General features: G+C 38.3%; 1 protein-coding gene across 2 annotated transcripts in view; it reads right to left on the bottom strand.

Moving 5' to 3' along the window:
- Window positions 1–2,676: 2,676 nt before the first annotated feature.
- Window positions 2,677–22,710, bottom strand: part of SLC12A1 (solute carrier family 12 member 1) — a 42,793-nt gene continuing 22,759 nt past the window's right edge. For both annotated transcript variants that reach the window (XM_064668810.1, XM_064668812.1), the window contains exons 14-26: window positions 21,301–21,456; window positions 20,085–20,184; window positions 19,889–20,000; window positions 17,322–17,462; window positions 15,312–15,418; window positions 14,380–14,462; window positions 13,258–13,401; window positions 11,204–11,335; window positions 10,860–10,971; window positions 9,108–9,194; window positions 6,822–6,957; window positions 4,780–4,847; window positions 2,677–3,805 (exon numbers count right to left, since the gene is read on the bottom strand). In XM_064668810.1, the coding sequence (XP_064524880.1) occupies window positions 3,670–3,805; window positions 4,780–4,847; window positions 6,822–6,957; window positions 9,108–9,194; window positions 10,860–10,971; window positions 11,204–11,335; window positions 13,258–13,401; window positions 14,380–14,462; window positions 15,312–15,418; window positions 17,322–17,462; window positions 19,889–20,000; window positions 20,085–20,184; window positions 21,301–21,456 (1,514 nt within the window). In that variant the 3' untranslated portion in view covers window positions 2,677–3,669. The remainder of the gene's footprint in view (window positions 3,806–4,779; window positions 4,848–6,821; window positions 6,958–9,107; window positions 9,195–10,859; window positions 10,972–11,203; window positions 11,336–13,257; window positions 13,402–14,379; window positions 14,463–15,311; window positions 15,419–17,321; window positions 17,463–19,888; window positions 20,001–20,084; window positions 20,185–21,300; window positions 21,457–22,710) is intronic.

The raw sequence follows: 22,710 nt of genomic DNA, 5'->3' as shown, positions 1-22,710 counted from the left end.
CTGAGGGAATCCCCTGAACTTCAAGCTGGAAAGGCTGAGGGTCACTCAAATTCTGTCCTCCCAGCTTGGCTGATAAGTCAGGGACCTCTACCTGAGGGGAGGTGACAAACAGGTGAGGGGAGTTAAATCAGTCCGTTACAGCTAAAACTCTGCAGCTGTTTGCCCTCATCTACAACTTCAGTGCTAGTTCACGTTACCTGTTGCCATATCTCTTGCTTGTAAACTGCTCATCAGTTGCTGAAACTGCTTTTGCCGTGAGGATCTTGAAATACCACATGGAATCATAGAAGAAGAGGGAAATGATGATGAATGTCCAGGTTTTCTGAGAATTAAGGACAGCCTGTTTATATTTTGTCTATCCAGGAAGGCTTTTGATAGGACTCTTCAAAGATGTTATGAAAATTGCAGAGGTTTAAGGCTGGTGAAAATTACTGTGCATGTGGCTGGAGCTTTGTACCTTGTGATTATGATGATTAAGTGGGAACTCCTTTGTGTGTGAAGTGTGATAGCAGCATGTTCTTTGCAGTGTGACTTGCATAGCTGCAGTTTATCTTCACAGTGGAGTGCCTTTTTGATTAGAAAACTTTTCTGCTTGCACTGTTGAGTAGCTGATTTAAAATTAAATAAACACCCCCACAAAAGTAATCTCTGCTGGGGACTGAAAAATCTAGTGAAAGGCGCATTGGAAGAATGATGTTCTGGACAGCATAATCTGGACTATGCTCTAGGGGTTATATGATCAAGCTAAACTGTTTACCAGTGGTTGTAAAAAGATTTAAGGAAAGCATAGTCTCTGAACTGTGATGAAATGCCTTCTGTGATACCTGTCAGAGCTCCACTGATGTTAGGAGGGAAAGGTAAGATTCACTGATGAGAGAGACAATAGTGGATCACTTTAACAGGCCCTTAACTGTGCAGGATGCCTGGACTTTTGAAGAAAATTAAAAATATTCTTTGTTCTTGCTTCATAGCAACAGTGTTTTCACACTTTAATGTCCCTGGTCACCTCATCTATGCTTGCTTTTGTGGTGGCTGATCAAATCAACCCTAAATTATATAAACTCACAGAGCTGGTAGTGTGATATAAGCTCAAAATGTACTAGACAGCATTAGAGCTGTATGTTTTCTAGAGATGTCAAATGTGTAATTAGAATTTAGTTACTAACATGATGATTAAAATTCAGCACTTGTTTTATGTGTAATTTATATAGAAGTGTTGCTTACAGAGTGAGAAATGAGGTAGGTGGACTAACAAAATTTTGCAATCAAAGTTGCAATTTCAGATAGTCCATAATTAGTGTGCTCTCCAAATTGGTCATGCACACACTTCAGGAATCATAGTGAGGAACAAGAAATGCTGCTGTGTTTAAATTACTTGTGAATTTGTGGAAATAATACTTTCAGGTAGTTAAGAACTGTTGCATTCACAGTTTGTGCTACTCATTATAAATCCCATAACACTGTTGTGTGGATACATCTTGTAATTAATCACTGTAGTTCAAGCAAGGAATTTTAGAGGAATGTTTATGTTAGTACTTAGTTTTTGATGACTGTTCACTTAGAAAAGTACCTCTTGGGATTTATTGTTGCAATCCCCACACCACATCACTGTGTTTGTGAGAGAAAAGTATGAATAGTATTGAAAGTGCCATTGCTGGTTTATTTTGTGCTCATTCTCTTTTTGGATCTGCTTAGGTCCCCCAAAACAGTTTAGGTCAATGTTCCCTGTAGATTGAGAATGACAGTACTTGGGAATACTTAAGAAACAATCACCTCTCATGTACATAATTAAATGGCTTTATAGAGGTGTGTAATTCCTCAAGGTCCTTTCATAGACGTGGTAAGAAACACACAAAAGACCTAAGTGGAGCCTCCCTAAAAGTTCTTTTCTTTGCATTGCCTGGGTGCCACATGCAGATTACACCTGTGTGGTGTCTGAAGTGAGATGGAAAGGATGGTGGCCACTGCAATTCTACAGAGCTGGAAGGACCTGAGAGCATGTAAGAAGCTGCAGTATCACTGCCAACGTCACTGTGAGGGATGAGAATAATCTCCTTTTTTGCAGGTGCAGAATGAGAGCTTTGGTTTGCTCAGAGCTGTGCAGGAAGTCTGCTGTATGGAGGAAACTCATATATCTGTGTAATGCACTTAAACTGCAAAATGATCCTTCAACTTGGTTGTAAATGTGTAAGAAGGAGCGAAGGAAGAACATGATGAGAAAATATCAGTATTTCATATCCTGCCTTTAATAGATGGAGAAAATAAAGCATGGATTACTGGGCTACATTACCATGTTCTGCTGAATTGCTGCTGTTGAACTCAGAAAAATATGAATATCAAATATTTGTCATTTTTGGAGATGCAGTGCTAGATCTTCCCCCAAGTTAAATTCTAATAATTCAAGCAAGATGGAAGCTGAGGCTGCTTTAAAATATACATTTAGTGAAATTCAGGGTTCCCTGGCTTTCATGAGGTTTAGATGTCAGTTAATCTCTGTCAAGGATTTGCAGAACTACAGAAAATAAATTAACCATGTTCCTTGGTGGTCTTTAATTTAAATAATGCTTACATAGAGAATATAGGTTTCCCCATTAAAAAGAGAATCTGCTTTTCTTGGCAGCTGAAATTATAAAGTACCATAATGTTGCAGAATAGAAAATAGAAAAATTACACAACTTAATGGATTTCCTTTATTTTAAGTTAGTGTATAATGAATATTATTTCGAAAGTCAAAAATAAGATAAATCTTTTATATAAATCAAAAAATAAGGCATTCAACTCAGTTAATGGGTTTTTGTTATTTTCTAATCACATAAATCACTGTACATGTTATCCCAAAGTATGATGTCAGATTGTATTAACCCTAACATTCCTAGCAAATATTGTTAGAATATTTATGATTTTACTAATTTCTTTGTGAAATTTACCTACCACATTTGATTATTGCAATCAGACATTGTATTCCATGTCAGAGCCTGAAAATTCAATATCAAGTCTTGTCACGTAGAGTCCATATTTTTATAAAGGTGAAGTTTTTGTTTGTCAGTTAATTAGAAGTGTTACAGTTAATATAAATTAGCAGAACAATTTAAGTAAAAGCATCTGCTGTAGAAATAGGTCTTAATTTGGCAATATTACAATCAAACAGCATTGCAAGTATTCTACTTGCATTCTGTTAGTTTATGGCTTTGCCCTGATGGATGCCACACAGGTTTTATTCTCTCTCACAAGTTGGTGCATTTCATTTTAATCCTATTTTGTGCCTATTAGCAACTATGATAGTGCAATTCAAAAGAAGTATTTATTTATAGATTTAATACATTTTGTATTGTAGAAGTTAATTTTGGCTTTCTAGGATTAATATCAAATAATTTTCAATACTCTATAAAATCAGAGGAATTTCTTCTTTGTGTATTCAAATATTTGCCAACTCATATAATATATAGGTAGATTTTCCTTCTTTTGCCTGTACTGGAGTGTAAAACCAGCAGGGACCATTTACATTTTTTGTCTAATTCTTTGCTGTGTTGCTTTGGATTTTTGAAAAAATTTCTGTCAATTATTTACCTTTTAGATTTATATTAGGTAAATGTGTCTTTAATGCATCACTGCTGTTAGAAATGTGGATGTTGAAATCAAGCAAGGCATATTCTAGGCACTGATGTTTTCCTAAGAATAGAAAGTCAGTACATTTTTGTGGTTGCCTCTGACCATTAGGACTGGAGGAAGGTTCTTGGAGAGAATTTCTAGCCAAGCCAAATACAGGTAATCAGACACTGCTCCTTTTCTTGCCACAGGGAGGCTCCTGTTTAGGCAGAGGGAAAAATAAAGTTATCATTATGAAGGCAGGGGTAGCTCAGGTAAAATGCTTCTCGCTCAATATTAAGTAGAAAACTTAACTGTTCATTTACAACTCTGATATAATAAGACCACATGATTGTTTTAATATCATCAAGCACAAAACCACCATCAGGCCTTAATTTGCAAACTCTTGCTCACCTGGTTGTACTGGACACGAACTGTTTGTGATTGTAACCTTAAACTGGTAAAGAATATTTTCATAAAGCCCACACGTAATATCCTTTTTTTTAAAGGATAAAAAATACAGTGCCTGAACAGTTTTGCAGTCCATCAGCCTATTTTCTGATCTGTAATTACTGTGAGATGGGAGTTTTAAAGTGTGGGTCAGTTTATGGTAACGTGATCACCCTCTTTTTGGAGACTGAATTAATAGAGCTGAAGAGGTTTATCTGCACATCACAAATGCAAGCTAATTTATAAAAAATGTGGCTCTAACTAAAAATTCATTCTGGAAATGGCTTGCTTTTTTGGTAATTTTATTGGTGGCCTCTTTTCCTTTATATAATTGCATCAGCCTAACTCAAGTTTCAAGTAGATCTTGGCTAACAACCCTATTTTTTACATGCAAACCAAAAGAATCCTTTTTCTAACTTTGAGTTTGTAATAGTTGGGAGAAAAGAAAGGAAAAATGTGTATTTTCTGCAGGCAAGCAAGCAGATGTAACACTCAACATGCAGATTGGATGTGAAGATTACATTTTTGACAGGTTTTTCATGAGTAGGGATTTCTTTTAAGCGACCAGGAAAGATTCATATTCAGTGTATCCCAGAGAATTATCAGTCCAGATGCAAGTCCTTCAGAAGGTACTTGAAAGATTGGTTTTGTGCTCAATTAAATAACTCAAGGGTTTCTGTTGCTCCAGTCCAGAATCCCTTTACACACTATTCTCAAAGTTAGAACCAAAATCTTGGCACTCACAGGACAATGATGTTGGCTGCTCTGGAATGCTCTTGTAGGAGTTCATTCAGACGGACCTGGCGGTAACTCTGATTGAAACAGGGGAGAAGAAAAAGATCAGTGAAGTCAGTGATCCTCAGTTCTGGTGCCTCGTGGACTTCTACACTGCCCCTTGCAGGAAGATTTTCTGCTGTTGTTTTGGCAATATTGGACCTGTGGTCCAGATTTAGAGAGATGGCAAAACATGAGGCCAAGCCATGCTTCTTGATTAGTGTAGTTATGTTGAGGCCAGAGTTGTTCACCCTTGTGTAAGGTTTCCTGGGGATAGGGGTTATTTTTGTACTGACACAGTGTGTAAATGATTGTTACTTTGATATTGAGCCTTTATCAGGCCAGGCTCAGGCCCTCAAAGTTTTTATAACTTAACATGAGTCATAGGGAACAAGAGACCAGGGCAGGTTTGTGTAAGATAGATGTGTCTTAACTGGTCTTGTAAATTATTTTCTCTTTCCCTGGAGAAAGTAAAAAGCTGGATTTTTTTCTGTTCACACCTTAACATTTCTTCCTCTACAGAAATTTTTACTGTTCTTTTACATGTTATATAGCTAAGAATCCTCATAATTTAGCCAGCTGTTATCTCATGAGAGTCATCCTATAATATCACCCTTTATCTGTGCTGCCAGGTTTTTCTCTATTGAATTTTAAATGTGTTCTAATGTCCTCTGTGAAATTTCCAGAACTGCCTTACTTTTAAAGATAAGGGGCAGGTCTTTTCAGGTGTGTAAGCTAAAATTTTTGTTGCTGTTCTTTTTTTATAGAGCAACTTGGCATTTCATGTTGCTGACTTTTCAACCAAGGGGGTATTTTTCTGGTTCTTTAGTTAGTGACCAAGCTTAATCATGTATTTTCTTTCTCTTGTATCCTGGTTCTGCACACAAGTGTGCAGAATATTTGTGATTATATTCCCATTGTCTTTTATACTGAGATGTTTTAAGGGCTCTGACTCTCAACTTTTGATGGTTGAAGCTGAGAGTAATTCTAAGGTTTTCTGCCCACAGCTGACTCCCATAACCTTATGCTGGTTATCAGCTCCACGAAAAGGGTAACACAGTGAGCAGCCAGGCTGCTTCCCAGCTACTGCAGTTGGTAGTGTAGTGTGTTATCTTAAATCACCATTGATTTCTGATTATGTTAGTATGTCAGGCTGTGACTTCTAGCAGCTCTGAGCTCAGAGTCACAATCCTTGCTCTGCTGAGGAAGTTACTGGTGTCATAAAGTGGAGATAACTGAACTCTCAGTGCACTCAGGTTAATCCAATAGGAACCATAAATAAAATTGCTAGATTAATTCTCTGTGAGTTACACTCTTAAGAGTGAAAGAGTTTGCAGTGTCCTTTTGGTACTGGCCTGATGAAGCCAGGCAGTCCCTTGATAAAAAGGTATTTTCCAGTAAATTAAAGAGCAGCCTGAACTCTAATTTACGCAGTGGATCAGCCAACATCAGCCTTAAGTGCCTGTGAACTGCAGGAGAGCTCCTGTGCTGTAGACAGGTTTAGTCTGCATGCTGCCATTGAGGAAAGAATCCATGTTAAATCTTGCCTTTGGAGAAATTTCTAGAGTTAGTTGTGGTGTCTGGATTCAGTCCTGCATTTCCCAAAGTGGTGAATGTTTGGAACTGCAGTCTTTAAGAGGCTCAAGCTCTAAAACAGTGGAGCCATTTAATAAAGCTCTCAGCAGATCCGATTAGCTCAGGCTCAGTGCAGCACTATGTGGCTTCTTGTTCACAGTGGGTTTTCATCTGGCTGGCTCTGATGTGGGCAGAGCTTCTCATCAGCCTGGAAAATACTGTGTAAACCTGCCAAGGTCTTAGAGTGCTGAATAATGCAATCATAACACACCTCTGCAGTGTTTACAATATAAATCCAATTTGTAAATATCAAATACAGGTTTGTACATGTCATGTTTCTCATTCCATATCTGGTATTTCACATTTTCTTACTAATCGCTTCAGACATCTGGAGTGTAAGAAAAGGTACATATGGAAAAAGGTAGGCAAGGCTTTACCTTCTCCTTGAATGCTTCCAGCTCTGCATCTGTAATTTTCCATGGAGTCTCTCGCTTTAATTTCTCAGCAGTTGTTATATCTTTGCAGCTTTCATGGAGACGATATGGTTCAATCATCTCTTCAAAGAATTTCCAGCTGAAACAGGAATTACAAAGGAGGCCTTGCTGCAGGGTATGAACTCACTAACTTATTTCACAGTCACTGTGTACGACAGGCCTCGCTGATAATAATTGCAGCTGAAAAACTTGCAAAATCTTTAACTATTGTTTGTTACATTGTGCCCCAAGTTATATCTGTGCCACTTCAGTATGTTTGGGTTATTTGAGGATAATTAAACACTGCATTTGGCAGAGAATTTTCAGCATTTTCCTGGTTCTAACAAAAATTACTTCTACAATAACTCCAAACTGGTTACTAATTACTAACTATTAGTTAGTAATATTAACAATGAATATGGGTTCTCATAATAAATATAAGGTTTTATTACTGTTTTAGCTCTAGCAAGACCAATCACTTGACTGATGCAGTTTTACTGAGCATTTTAATGAAATGGATAAACAAGTGATATAAATTTCCTATGGTGAGGGGCTAAAAGAAATGCTGTAGGTTTTTTGCTATATGGGGGCTCAGATTTGTGTTCATTTCCCAACTTCCCCACTTCTCCACAGACTTTCTCTGTGAATGTCATTTTTTTTTTAAAGTTTTTGACTGTCATCATCTGGAGAAACTTCCTTGCTTGCTGCGTTGTTGAAAGTTTTTTATAATCCCACAGAGACCTGAGGGAGTTTCTCTTGTGTCAGTGTGAGTGTCTTTCTCTGAGCACTTTGTGCTGACAGACCTCACTAGGAAGTGAAATGGGAGACTGGGCACAGGCTGGACTTTATGGCCAGGAAGTCATGAGGTGGGTTAAAGACTGTGACATGCAGCATTTAGTGTGGCTGTTGCTAAGTTGTCAAAGTTTGTCAACATCCTTACTCTCTTTCAGTATTTAAAATAGTGATAATCCTCTTATTATTAATGAAATAAGTGGGATGCCAGCTGGAAGAGAGATACGGTGGTCTAGCAAGTGTCTGGCACAATATTCACTTGTTCTGTTGAGATACTGCTGATGCAGCACGTGTGTGTGTGTGTGTGTGTGTGTTTTATGTTAATGCCAGATATGAATTCCCTTTGCTGGCTTTTATTTATGTAAAATCACTGCGTTGCATTGGAGGAAAAAAAGAAGTATTCTGCACAGTTCTTTATATAATTAAAAAATATTACTTCAGAGATCAAGAGGGCAATAAAAGGTGACTTTAGGTATCTAGTAATAAAATCTTCATATTCTTTAGTTTCATTTCTTAAGTGAAAATCTCCAACGAACCATAGAAACACTGATGAATCTAATATTGTTTTTGCAAAGTTATGTGTTTGTGTAAAAACAGGACACAGAAGGACTGAGAAACTAACCTGGGATTGCACTTGAATTCAGAGGAAGGGCTTTGGGTGGAGTAAGGGAGGGGATGGAAGAGAGCATAGCAAGGTGAGCACATTTTCAGTGGATCTTTAAGACCAAGAGCAATACTGTGAATTGAGTTTAGGATTCAGTTATTTCATGAGCAACCTGCTGTAGACTTTTGTCTACATTAGCAGATGTCTACATAGATGATTTTTATGGAAATATGTTTTAGAAAGAAAGGACTTTAAGATTATTTTTTTTTTAGCTGACACAGTTGGAGGTGGAGCTCCTTGAGCACTGTTTTACCAACTTCCTAACCTTTACCTAAGATAAGTTAATTTTTAAAAAAATTGAACCTTCATTATATTTGAGTGATAGGGGAGTATTATAATGTTGTCCTCATGGGAAAGAGGAAATATGCTTATGTTTGGCCAGAAAAATGTTATGAATTCATTATAAAACCTAGAAGGTTGAGTTGACATAGATGGTAAGTTTACAGAACTATGACTGAAGTCTATTGCAAGCTAAATAGATATGAAAAGCCATCATAAAATGCCTGTTAAATTTAGTGGCTCATAAGTATGCTGTCTAATTAGTCTTTATTAAAATTCTTATAATTACAACATAAAGAAAAAGGCTGCCTATGGTTTTGACTCTTTGAATTGTGATTGTTAAAAGGTTCTTTTCTTTTTCCTGCTCTTGGTACTTAGAAAATTATTGTGATAAAGTGACAGTGTTGTTCTCTGTGGTGTGTTTTGGTTTTTTGTTTTTAATGCTCAACATAAAAAAAAACAAGCTCCAGATAAAGGCTGACTGCTAAATAATGGATTTTGTTAATGTTTCTTACCTCTCTTTGTTGGGCTTTATATTGATATCACAAATGATATTAATATCAGCAAATTTTATTCTGAATTTGCTTAGGAGTGAAGCCATCCTGAAAACAAAAGAGAAATGTTTTATCACTGTGCTTCTGAGTGCCTTGTATCAAAGAACACTCATAAATGAGTTAGACAACTGCATTTGATATCTTATCTTTAACTATATGACAAATTACTTTAAATGCTTTTAGTGTTTCAATTTGCAATTACAGAACTGGATTAATGTGATTGCTGTAGTATAATTCATTTAACTGATGATCGATGAAAATCACAAAAACTGGAAATTAATAGCAGACAGAGGGCAGGGTGTTTACATTTTGGGGAAAAATGGTACTTTAGGTGTATCCTAAGGCTTGAGTTATAAAGGAAAAATATTCAAAATGCAGTAGGGCAGAATCCTCCAGTTCTTACAGAAGGCTTCTGTTATTCTGTTATTATCAGAATTGTATGCATGGAGTGTGTGTATGTGTTGGTGAAAATCTGGTCCAGAAAGTTAGTGTACAATACTTAAAGAGTCTTTTTCATTTAGGAATTTATACTGATCTACTCACATGTTGTTTTTGCACATTTTTGTAAAAGAAAATACTTTACTTTTGAGCCTTGGTTGGCAGAAGGAATAGTTTATAGCCTTGTGTGTGTTTGTGCTGAGGTTACAGAGGTTTGCTTAGGTCAGTTTTGCCTTTGTTTGAAGCACAGTTGGGATCTTGTGGTTCTTCCCCACACCTCCTTCCCCTTCTTTTTTTTTTTTTTTGGTACGTAAGCTTTGGAATTTGAAAAGGTCAGAGAATTCCTAGGAGCAAACCATGGTAGAAGTACATATTTGTTTATGACCTGAGAGTTTACTCATTCTTTTTTTATATATATAAGAAGAACATACTGCTTCTATAAATCTTGACGTCCCTTGGGGCAATCCTTGTTTTGAACAGGAAAAAGAGAAAAGTCTCAACTTCTGTGGAGAGGTTTTAATATTTGGGGAATTACATGCTAGTAAAAGTCCAGCTAAATTTAACTTCTGAATTGGCTGAGATTGAACTTGACTGATGTTGTTTTTAACTGCTCTTTGTTAAGCAGTTGCTGATTTTCATCCCAAATTGAGCTGCTTCCACCAGTGGTGAAATAGTTGTGCCTCTAGTGTGTAAAGTGCTTTGGAAGGAAAGGTGCTGTATACAGTGATGATAAAAATAAGTTAATATTAGTACCTTTCATCTGCTTGAAGGCAAATGATGATTATGAAATCTAGACTTGTTTTAAAAAGCCGAGTAAAATCAACTTGGTCTTAAAGTTGATTAACTTGCTCTTTAACTTCTTTATTTTTTGCCACAGTTAATCACATTTATGTGAGCTATCTATCTATGGTATTGCATATGAGAGTTTCATGTGCAATTTCACTTGCTGTTAACTGGACAATCTCATGTAAATCCCATAAAAGTAATTATATTCTCATTACGAAGTGCAGACTGTTCTTCTTAGGGAAGGGAATATGAGCTATTAATGGGAAAAAGTGCTGGATGTGAGTTTCCTTTGGTAATGACCATTTGCAGAGCCTTGAGGGCTATGCCATAAGCTCAACACCTTTCTGTCAAGTACATCTTTTTTTTTTTCCTGCTACCCACAGTACAACAAACCAGTTGTGCTGGAAAATTCCCAGCTTCCTGCTGTATATGCATTATATTCAGCATCATTCAAACACTGAACAGCGAGATAAATAAAATTATATTTACACTAGTTTTTCTTCTTCAATCCTGTTGACTTTTCCTCCAGTGAAGATCCTTAATTTACAATTTTTCCACTTCTTCCTGATAGTTAGAATGTAAGGAATTAGGATTGTTAGACCTGGAAGAACATACAAAATTACAGGAAGATCAGATTAGTGCATTGTGTGGTAAAAATTCCATCCTTCACTTTAGTAGCATTGGATGTAAGTTAATTTTAAAACATTTAATCCAGACATAAAATTGAATATGTGATCTTAAAAGAAAACGGTTTAATGTGAATTCCCAAGCCTCTTTTTATATTTGGTAACACAGAAATCTCTCTCCCTGTGGTTCTTACTCAAATTCCTTACCTCCATCATCGAACAGCCACCAAATGTCAATTGTACCTTTTCCTTGCTTCTTTTTAAATTGAGTGCTGGCTTCTAGCAGCTTCTGATTGAATTCACCCACATGCATTGACTGCATGGTGTTAATGGTGCTCTCTGCAGTGAGAAAGAAAAAATGTGAAAGGATGTCTGACAAGCGAGGACACGAGTAGCTTTAGGGAGCCAAAGGGAGAGAAAGCTTCAAGAAAATGAACTGTTTCTGACATAATTTCTATACTTTAAATCTGAAAAAAAATTACAGAGTGGATGCTATGGAGTTTTAATGTGCCAATACTCACAGAAACCAAAGCTTGTGGGATACATTGTCACTAGATTATAGCATCTTGAAAAGGGTTATCTGATTATTTGTTCTCTGTCTCTTTTTACATAATGTAAAATTCTCTGGGGCTTTAAAAAGCGAGTGGGAAATATCTGATAGATTTTAGAAGTAAATGTGTTATTTTGCCTCATTTACAATCTCAGCTGTCTTGTAAAACACAGAGCTCCCTGGAAGGCACAGTGATGGTGGACAAACGAGGGTGCAGCGGGAGCACAGGTGAAGCTGAGGCTGGAAGGCAGGAAACACAAACCTATGTGGCTGCTTCCCTGGGCTGGGATGGTCCTTGTTAATTGAAAATACATTCTGGTCCTTTCTGTTTGCTTGGTTGGCTTCAAAAGTTATAGTTTTGATTATGCACTAACAATGTCTTCTCTCATTCCATCTTTTGAAGCCTGTGACTTTATTACTGCTCCTCTTTCAATGATTTCAAAGAGATGGTGTCAGAGCAGTATTTTAAATGGAGCAGACAGGCTTCTTCAGAGGTTTTACTCTGATCTGCTAGGTTCTGAAAATGCTTTGTTTGGTTTTCTTGTATTTCTGGAGTGTGCACAGGATAGTTCTAAAGCAGTTCTAGCATTTCTGGTGGAAGATGCAACAACTCCGGGGATTATGAATATAAAAGCAAAAGAGAGAGGCAGGGATATTTATTATCATAATCTATCTCATATAGAGAGCCAGAGTGTGCAATATGTATTTCCTTTATGCCTTTCTCAACTAAATCAAAAAGGGTAGTTGAAACAGAGGTGCACACTCTTGTTGGAATTGTCATAAAAATATATTTTACTGAAGCCTGCAAAATGAACTGAAGTCTGCCAACTAACAAATAATGACATTTTATGTTTTCAGTCTGTAGATCTTCCTGATACCTGTGGGAGTTGCATGCACAGCCAGATGTAATAGTCTCTGCAGGTGAAAATTCTGAAAATACATGTCTGTGTACAAGCATGGCTTCAGGTGGGTCATTACCATTACAGCCTAGCAGTTGTGAAATGAGACCTTAAATTCTGGCTGTATTTCTGTATCATTTTACTATATCTGAAATGTAATTTTGATTTCATCACCTACACATTTAAGTTATGTGTTAATTAGTTATTTGACAGCATGCTGTGTATGTACTTCCAGTACTTTTACCACATTCACTTGTGCATTTTTATGAAATTATGCTTAGAATATAGAGCAGTTGTGCTGTTTTTACCTGTTTTTCAACTCTGTACCGAGTTTGTGTGTGTGTGTGTTAAGTAAAGTAAGATTGCTTGTTCCCTGAATATTGGGAATATGTTCCTATTTTCTTTAAAGAGGAGGAAGAAGGGCCTCTATTTAAAAACTGAAAACAGCCTATTAAAAAAAAAACAAACAACCAAAAAATCCCCAAACCAACTTGTTCTGTATTCGTCAACCAACCATATTCTATTTTTGACAAATAGAATTGAACATTAGCTGAGCTGAGAAGTTTATCTAGCAAATGAGGGGAGGAAATTGGTTGTGTTTTACGAGGTAGTGTATCCTACAAGCAGAGGATGTCACTCTGTGCTGCATTACAGGGTTGTAGCCACCATGACAGGTTTGTACAGGGGAGGTCCTTTTCCAGGGGCTTCTGTGTGGCTCAGGAGCTTTTGGCTTGGAGTAAAGTCCAGTTTGTATATTGGTGAAAGCAGGGTGTATTGAAAGGTCAGGAAGGAGCTGTCATTTTGGAACTTACCCTTTTTTGTTTCATGTTTTGAGATATTGAGTGTGCTGGCTTTTTTGAAGAATCCACAGATGCCCCTTTTTCCTTCTTCAAAATCATTTTCTTTAATGGTGGCTTCTAGTGCCAATCTCTCCTGCTCCAGCTTCTCTAATTCCTCTGTATATTGGAAAAGGTAAGTGAACTGGTAACACATCACTTTCTTTTTTAAATTAAATCGCTTATTGAACTAATGGTGGTGATGTAATTGCTATTATGCTACTTTGTAGACAATGTAAAGGTGTTCCAATGACTGTACGTTTTGAGCAGTCAGTTTCTGACTTGCATCAAGCAAAGAGACAGGCACATCTCAGGTGTCACGAGGGGGCGAAGAAATCTTGATTAGTTTAGAATTTTTCCCAAAGTCCCCGTGGCTCTCCGTGCACATCGAGCTGCCAGTCTGCTGAGCGAGCGCTCATCCACCTTGCTTTTGAAAGGAGTCTCTGGCGCCTTTTAATTCGGGGAGGTGATTTGCTTTTGAGCGTTACCTCACTCTGGACTGCCCGCTCTGCCGGGGTGTTAATTTGGGCAGTAATTAGCCGGGCGGTGCGCGGCGCTGGCGGCGGGCGGCAGCAGAGAGCCGTGCTCTGCCGGGACCGGGGCCGGGGGGGACGGCCAGGGTGAGCCCGGCTCTGTCCGAGCGAGTGGGTAGACTGACGAGATGTGGGGGAAATTATCGTACTGAACACCTTGAGAGAATTGTTCTGAGGGTTATTTTCTGTGGAGCTGTTCCCTTCCCCAGAATACCTGAGGAACAAATAAGACCTCTGTCAAGACCAGGAGGGGAATGTGCAGCAGAGTGACAGGTTGCTGTGGCACAGCATGATTTTTTTACTGCTTTAGTCTGTGCCTGTGCTGGAGCTGCTTTGGGAGTTGAGTTCTCTGGAGTGCAGAGCCCCTTAATGTGTTAGGCTTGAACTCCTTCTGTCACTGCCAGTGATCAGCAAGAATTTTGGGCAGGATTTAAATTGCAGAAGCAAGGAGGAACTGTAGAAGTCATGAGTGTAGGAACTATCCTAGAAAGCAGGTGGTGACTCTTAAGGGTACTTCTTGTGCTGTGCATGTAACCAGCACAGATATTCAGCTGTGGAGTCTTACCTTGAACCTGAAGGACCTGAGAGATATCAAATCCTTGGCTAATTCTGACAATAATCACCCCAAGCTCAAAATCAAAGGCATCACTGGAAAGAAAGAAAAAGAAGAATAAATATGCTTTTTGCGTCATGCACGTCAGTGAGGAAAGCTACTTTGAGAAGATCAGAGGAAGTGTTACTGTTCACAGGGAGGACAGGCTAGGTAAAATTGCAGAAGGAATCGCCCAAGATTAAGCTAAGTACTATAAATTTTCTTCCCTTATTTAAAAGAAGTGTATGAGTGGAAATGGGAACAGATAGGCTATTCCTGGAATGGATCTTTCAGACAACACTTTTTTAGGAACTAGGTTGCAATTGGGTAATTTTTTTTCTCCCTTCTCTGAGGAAATAACAGAGCTGAGGTGGGGTTTGTTGCTCTGTAACTCTCTTATGGTGAGTTTTGAGCAGAAATCTATGAGAAGCCTGTTTCTAAATGACTGTTTCCCAGTGAAATCCCAACCCACAGAGCTGCTGAGCCTTAGGCACACATGAGATTTGAAGCAAGGCTCTTCCTCTGTCTCCTAGGCTTAAAAGAAGAATTCCATGATGTTCTCTTATTCCCTAAGTACGTACATGATGGTTGTTTTTCTCTGAGCTCCTGCCCACTAAAAATGGGAAAATACAGCTCTGCAAAAGCCCTGCTGAAGGCAGAGCAGCTCCTTTAGTGCTGTCAAGCCACATCAGCTCCAACAGTGCAGATGTTTGACAGGCAGATCCTACTGGGTGTGGGAAGCCAAGGAGCCTTTTATAATGGGCAGTAACTTCTGTTACAGAGGTAGGATGTGTGAGCCTAGATTTGTAGGTACTTACATTGTTTCTACACATCAAATTCTGTATGAAAATGCTATGTTAATCCAGTCTAAGAGGAGTGAAAAGGGAGGTGCTGAGCTGACTTACTGTATAATGCCCACATAGTTTTCAATTTGTGTGGCAGGTGCACTTCTCCAGTCCTTCTTAAATCCAATCACCAAGGTATTTGGTTTCATTCTACCCAAGCCCGAGGCCTAACAATATTAAAACACTGCTTAGAAAGGTACACACACACACACACATGCTTTTAACTGTAAATGAAAAGTAATGGTAAAAGATAACTGAAGTAATGTTCTGGAGACACTTACAACTAGATTGCATTTCATAAATGCCCTTCATGCTCATAGCCAGGCAGAAATCAGAAAGATGAGTTTTAAATCATTCCAACTGTAAATGATTTTAGACGACATAAATGTAGTTTTGCTAAATTAGCATTCATTTGCATTTCTTCTGACATGCTCTCATTAAAATGGTTCAATAACTTGGAATCAAGAGAGAGTTCAGAACTGTTTGTATGCTCGTTCTAACATTATAGCATAAAGCTTTTATCAGCTTTGGAATACTCCATAGATGAACTGAGTCTGAAGTCTCTTAAAACACCTCAGAGACACAGAGAAGGCGTAGCCTCCTAAGAATATTTTTTTTCCTTGAATTTGGAAACTGTTGCTGTTCCATTTGCTGTATTCTTTTCAAAAGATTATCCAAAATCAGGTGAGCATGCTTTATAGATACGTCAAAGTATCCTTTTATGTGAAGCATTACTATTTACTGTTAAATTATAGTTTATAAACAGGAAGAAGAAATGGTTTGTCAAGATATTAAATTGCCTCCAGAACTGGTTCTGGATGCTAAAACCTGGACAAGTAGGAGTAGTCAGATCTAGATTCAGCTGACTTAATTTTTGTAGAAATCTAAACACTCAGTGTATTGGGAACCTTCAGGAGGAGACACAAAAAATACCAGCTTGTCAAGTTGTTACACTTGCCCAGTTTTACTACTAGCAAGCAGAAAAGAGGTAAAAACTGTTGGAATCTTGGTGGGTTTGCACTGTTTACATTGAAATCAATAATTGTTGTACATGACTTCAGGTTACAATAGTGATGATATGGTTTTCCTTCTGTTTGTTGGAAGGCAATTATTTGTGGTCCAGTAGTTGACTTTGGCAATAGTAGTAATGGAAAGGAAGAGATCATCAGACTGTAACAGTTCTCAAAAACATCAGAGGGATCTCCTACTGAGACAGTGTATAAACCCAAGATGAAGTGTCTTTGTGAGGCTTTGATAGAACAAAGGGACCTTTATTAATAGCATTTCATCTTGCTCAATTGTACTGTCCATTCAGCAAGTGTACAAAGAGCCCTGGTAGGCTGCCAGTGGGTGACTGTTACCCAGAGTATTTTAGTTGGTTCCCTACTGTCTCAGTTTGCACTGATGTCTTTTCAGCAGTGTATTTTGTGCAAAAGATGTGAATTTTCTCCACATTTTGCCTCAGTACCTGTATGTTTAAATATTCATATATGTGAAGGGGGGGAGATGGGAAATATGGAAACAGTGTCTCTGTGCCTTCATTAAAGCCATTTTAAATGGACTGTTGGAAATGATCTGCTGTATTCTTAGAGTAATAGAAAAATATTGCGCTTTTATTTAAATGGCCTTCATGCTGTTTGCAGAAAATGTATATTACACATTTTCAGTTTTCATTTAATGCAGAAACATTCTCATATATTTAATATGCTGCATTATACCAAACAATAGAATTGATTTGAAGTGTATCAAGTGTCAGCTGCAAAGACAGTCATATGTTGCCCTGCAGATGCCTCTCTTTTTTCATAAGTGTCTTGTTCATTTAGGAGAGAATCAGTCTGCCTTGTCTCATAATGCCATAGCCCAGAACGAGATCTTTATGAAATAATCTGTAATATAATATACATTTATATTATGCCCCTTCTGCATTCTGCCCCCAGAATGCCCCTTCTGTCTATAACATTATCCATCCATCCATACACAGGGCTTCTTAACAAGTAAACAGTAATGCTTCACATAAAGGGATGCTTTGATGTAACACTCTTCTGTGTGTTTTGTAAACAAAAAGCTTACTTGAAGAAGACTTTTGACTCCATCTCTGAAGCTGTCAGCTGCCACTGCTGCATAAAAGGCTTTTCTTTTGTTCTTTGTGAGCCAGGCCTGCTTTTTTTCCATGCCACTGTTCATCTCCTTAACACACAGCTTGCGTGGGCCCTGCATGATACAATAAAATATTATTAAAGTTTTGTGTTGTACATCACACAGTGATTTTGAAGCAGTTACCTGTGAGCAAACGGGAGAGCCAGAAAAATACATTTCCAAAAAGGGTCCACAGAGATTCAGCCCTTTGAAAAGAAGTGTGCTGCTAACATAATTCACATTCTGTTTGAGAGGCTGAGGCTGTTAATGCTACTTAAATATAGTGATTCTGACAGAAAGAAGAACTACTATGGATTGTAACATCTTAAAAAAAATCTAAGGTATGATAAAGCATCTCAGAGTGAATAAAGTCCCTCCCTGGCTTGACTACGTAAAAGAGTCTCAGCAGATCTAAATATACTTGTTTAAGCTCCTATCTACTAACAGTAAGAGAAAAGAGCTGTGCAATACAATTAAAGATGCCTTTGACACCAGTTTGTTTCACTGGTAATCTGGTAATTTAATGGGACAAAAATCCATGTGCATATTAGAATCACAAGACATGGATGTAACTTAAGGAGAGTTTGATCTTGGCTGCTTGAAGAGCTGGGAGTAATAACTTGAACAATAAGATTTAAGTTTTCTTGTGGGTAAGGGGGGAGAAAAACAAGTTTTACCCTTCTTCCCTATCTCTTTAAGGAGAGAACCTGAAGGTGGTTTTGCAGCTGGCTTGCACAATGTTTCTGCTGGCCAGGGGTCCAGTCCCACCCTTCTGTCAGGGGACAGCCTGTGTGTGTCCTCCCCTGCTCCTCCTCTGTACCAGTGGTAATGTTTGTACAACTGTACAAGGAGCCCAGTGAATTTGCAGACTGAAGACTAACGTTGCAAAAATATTGTATGTGAAGGCAGGGAGTAAAAGCAGGATAGCCCTTTTTACTAGAAACTCAGACTGTTCAAGCCAACATGCAGCCCCAACCTCAGACACAAGTAAACTTTAAATTGTCTCTATATTCAGTTGCCGTATTTATTTTACCTATTTCTGAACTATCTGTCACTGTGTTCCTGGAAAGTTTCTTGCTGCTTTTTGGAAAAAAGGAGTGGAAGATGCTCTCTCTGGCATGGTTTCTCAAAACTTCATGCATAGCTAACAGCATGTCAGCTTTTGAGGCAAAATATGTTGCGTGTTACATTTATGGCTGAATAGTCTTACTGTATTTTATGATATATTTTGATATATTTATTTTATGATATATATTGTAGGCTGCTCTTCAATGTGGTTCCTAGGAATTTTATCATCCATTTTTTACCACAGTTTTGCAAATCAGAAGGGTTCATTTTGTCACATTTTTATTACCAAGCAAATTAAATTTCACTTAAGTTTCCGAAGAAATAATATAAACCTCCTCTCCTCAAAACAATTACACTAATACGGTAGACTTAGGGTTTTTTTGTATGGACAGGAATGAAATCTCAGTTCTGCTTAGAAAGTACTGGTATAGAGAAACATGTCTAATAATTCAGGAACATTGCTGAGACTCAGCTTTAGGAAGCTGCATAGTTTCAGGATCTTGTTGGGATTGATTCTACACTTACTGCATGTGATGGGAAAGCTAACAATAATTATAGTAGGGAAGAACTGGGACCAGTCACTCTTTATAGATTCATTTGATTTGAGAAGAATCACATGTGGATCTTCTGTACTCCGTTTCTGCAATGTGGCAGCATCAACTGAATTATTCCTACACTCTTGTAGAGGAATACATTCTCTTTCCTGAAATGACACTAAATTATCAAGATTCTGCATCCCCATTTGGTGCCATGAGCTGGGTTTTTTTTTGTTTTCAAAATTAAAAGGTCATTGTAATATTTAAAATACGTTTTCTCTGTACATTACAAACCTATCTATTTTTATTCTGTCCTAATGAGAGACTAGATCTTCATCTTCCAAGATACATCATTTGCTGTGTATTTATAACTAGACATTTACTTTTCTCCTCTCTTTAGGTCTCAGAAGAGCATGTTTATCCTCAGAATTAGCACTCTAACAGTTTTGGAGGAACCACTGCAAAGGGAGCTGAATTACTTGCCAAACCCTAACACTGCAAATCAGTGACAAAGCCGAAAATGGAGCCTGGGTAATTTGACTTTTGCACAATAATCCTTCAAATTTTATGTGTTGTGTGATTTGGGGTTTTTCTGTCTTCTAAGCCTAAATTTCCTTGTAATATTCTATTTTTTTCAAACCATTTTTTGGTCCATCTGCTATGAACTCTGAAATGCATCTCAGTGAGGCATTTACCAGCAGGCTCTGTATCAGCTGATGGCTTTCATGTCAAGAGTTATGACAAAATTCCTTCTCAGTGCGAGTCTCTGTCATGGTCTGCACAGACACAGACCAGCACCAACAGGAACACTGTGTGCTGAGTGAGAGTGGAATGTGTAATGGAGACCTGCAGCACCCACTGGGGCTGAGTTTCCAGATCTGTCTGAGCTGACCTTACCGTGAACACTTCACAGCAGATACACAGCCCGTTGTTCTTGGTGAAGGTGTGTGTGATGTCCAGCAGAGCAGGCCTGATCATAGGAGCTCCTGTTAGGGTTATGCACTGAGGTCTGTTAGGAAGAAAAGAGGTTGTATATGTTTGGCTGATGTACATGTCCAGGATAAGCCATTCTACTGTTCACTGAAAATCTTACCTGAAGTTTTTCACATGGTCTTCCACTGTAGTTAATGCCAGAGCACTGTCTAAGGCATTAACAAAGTAAAGAGCCTGTGTAGAGGAGCCCCAGTTTACTTCTGCATATAATAGAGATAAATAATGCGTATTAAACCATGGGCTTTTCCCTACATTCTGTTGCAAAAGTCAGCAATCAGGTGCTCTGTGAAAAAAGCAGGATATATTCTCTCATGCTTCATAGATACAGACCTATTGTTCTTTGTGCTTCTCAATAATAAGTTTTGCTTGTGTGATGCAAAAAAACCCCATGCAAGTAAATGTTTTTGACAAGTGCCTTGTGACAGGTGTGTTCTCCTACACCTGATGATATATTTACAGGAAAGAACCACAGGCCATCCCAATGGGTATGAAAACCCAGACAGGGAGGACACACAACAGTGGAGCAATACACAGAAAAGAATAAGTCTCAGACCAGGTGTTTCTGTCCCCAGCTGGCTGCAGTGAAGGCACATCTTCTCCTGGGAAACTTGTCCCTTTTATTTGTGTTATTTTTTTTATACTGCAGAAGTAATTCAGGTGGTTAGCACTGAAATCTGGACCTGGGTTAGTTTTGTCCTGGATATGAATAACCAGACTGTCTTGTCTGATACTGGGGCTGTATTAGCACACAGATTTCTGACGACACCTCCTGCGATTTGCTGAGCTACTAAGTAGTTTTTTTCCAGCAGTAAAGTGTGCCCATCTTCTTTTGATTTATGGAGGGATTGTAAGGAGGTGCTGGAGGATGATCAGTTCAGGAGTAATTCAGATTACATTTTTGTTGTTGTATAATGGACAGCAAGTTTAAATTTTGAGTGATGACCCTGGATGAGTCAGCTGGGAGCACTGCAAAATTCAGGTAAGGTTTTGTGTGTAGGTGGAAAAAAATTATGAGTGATACTCAAGTAAAAGCCCAAATGTCATAAAGATGTGATGGGAATAAACCAGTCTGCTGGAATGTTTACAGAAAACCCTGAACCATACTTGAAGTACTTGTTAAATAGGCAAACATTCACCAGATTATCAACTTAATCTATATTATATAAAGTGGAATTTAATGGGATGCTTCAGGCTTGCCTCTAAATAAAGATATCAGAGAAAAAGTAATTGCTAATTCTGTAAGCAGAATGAATTCCTTTAAAATCAAGTCTGGCTGTGTAACATATACACAGAATAATAGCAGGATTTGGCCTTACCTGGCTTCTTATATGTTACATAAATATATAGAAAGAGCTCAATGGCATAAGTGATGAGAGCTGCCCACCAGTTGATGACAAACATCACACCACAGCATAGCAGGGCTCCAAAAAGTGACACCCACATGTTATAATACCTGAATGCAGGTCTCCAACCTGTTTAAAGACAATTGAGAAAATTGGAAGAGCATAAAATATATGGATGAAATGGTGATTCATGTTTTTTGTGTATACAAACCCATGTGCAGTTTGTTTCAGGCTCTGTCAGAAGGGGTGGGAGTGATATGTGCAAATTCTCAGGCATTGCATCAACAGATACTTTTAAGTGTTGGCTGCTGTAGGTTTCAACATGCACAGAATATAGGGTCTTACAAGCCTTCTGCTATTTCCTACTGCTTTGCTCAGCGTGGCTTTGAGTAGCTATTCTGTTTATAGGTATTTTTCACAAATTAAAGTTTACTGGTTCAGAACATTTCAGAACATCAGAAACAGATTTTCCTGTAACTCCAGGTAATTGGTGACTGTCCTTTTGATGCATATACACAGAACTTATTATTGGTAGCTGAACACTTGCTGAGAGGAGAGTTTATCCCAATACTGTAAGTGCACCTGTCTGAAATTGGAAATCTCCTGACCTCCCTGCAGAAAAATAGAACCATTTGCAATTGACTTTAAAAAGATTTTATTCCTGCTGCTCTTCAGCTGCAGCACTGAATCCATCCCCTGCTACCAATTAAAATGATGAGGCAAGCAGTGAGCCTCCATGGTTTGCAGGTCTCTGCCAGGTGTTCTACAGAGCACACTCTTTGGAGAGGGGAAAAAACACAGAAGACACAAGATCCTGTCTTGGATCATCTTTGTAATGAGGGAATGGGAAGGACCTGCTGTGAAGAAATTTGCTGTCCTGCAGCCTTGCAATTATTATAATCTATCACTGTGAATTGGCAGAAATTAACTGGAGGAAATGAGAAAAGAAAAATGGCTGCAGTTCTGTCTGAAATGTTAAGTAGTGGTAGAGTCAGATGCAGGCAGATGAAGTCTATAGAGGAAATTGTTACTCAGCTCCAAGGCCATGTGGAGCATATCTGCATTTGTTCAGCTGTGCAGGTAATTAGCAGAAGTGCTCATCTTTTCTGCCCTCTGAACAAATGGCACTATGCAGCTCTATAGGAAGGAAGCTGATGTAGACATTTGTGTTGCTATTGCAGTTTCTTCACACTGAAAATCAAAAATGTATTCCTCGCTCCTTGAGTTGAATAATTAATTCATAGCATCAGGAAATTGTCTTTCCTATGTGCCAAACCCAGAGTTGCTCAGCTGATTGGCTTTAGTCCTGAAGGTGTCACCCCTTCATTCATGAAGATGTGAGAATCACTCTGCTGTGGCAATGCGGAAGCCTGAAAGCCACTA

Source organism: Pseudopipra pipra, chromosome 12 (assembly GCF_036250125.1).
Source record: "Pseudopipra pipra isolate bDixPip1 chromosome 12, bDixPip1.hap1, whole genome shotgun sequence".
In the NCBI taxonomy this organism is placed as follows: domain Eukaryota; kingdom Metazoa; phylum Chordata; class Aves; order Passeriformes; family Pipridae; genus Pseudopipra; species Pseudopipra pipra.
This window is presented reverse-complemented; position numbering and strand designations above follow the sequence as displayed.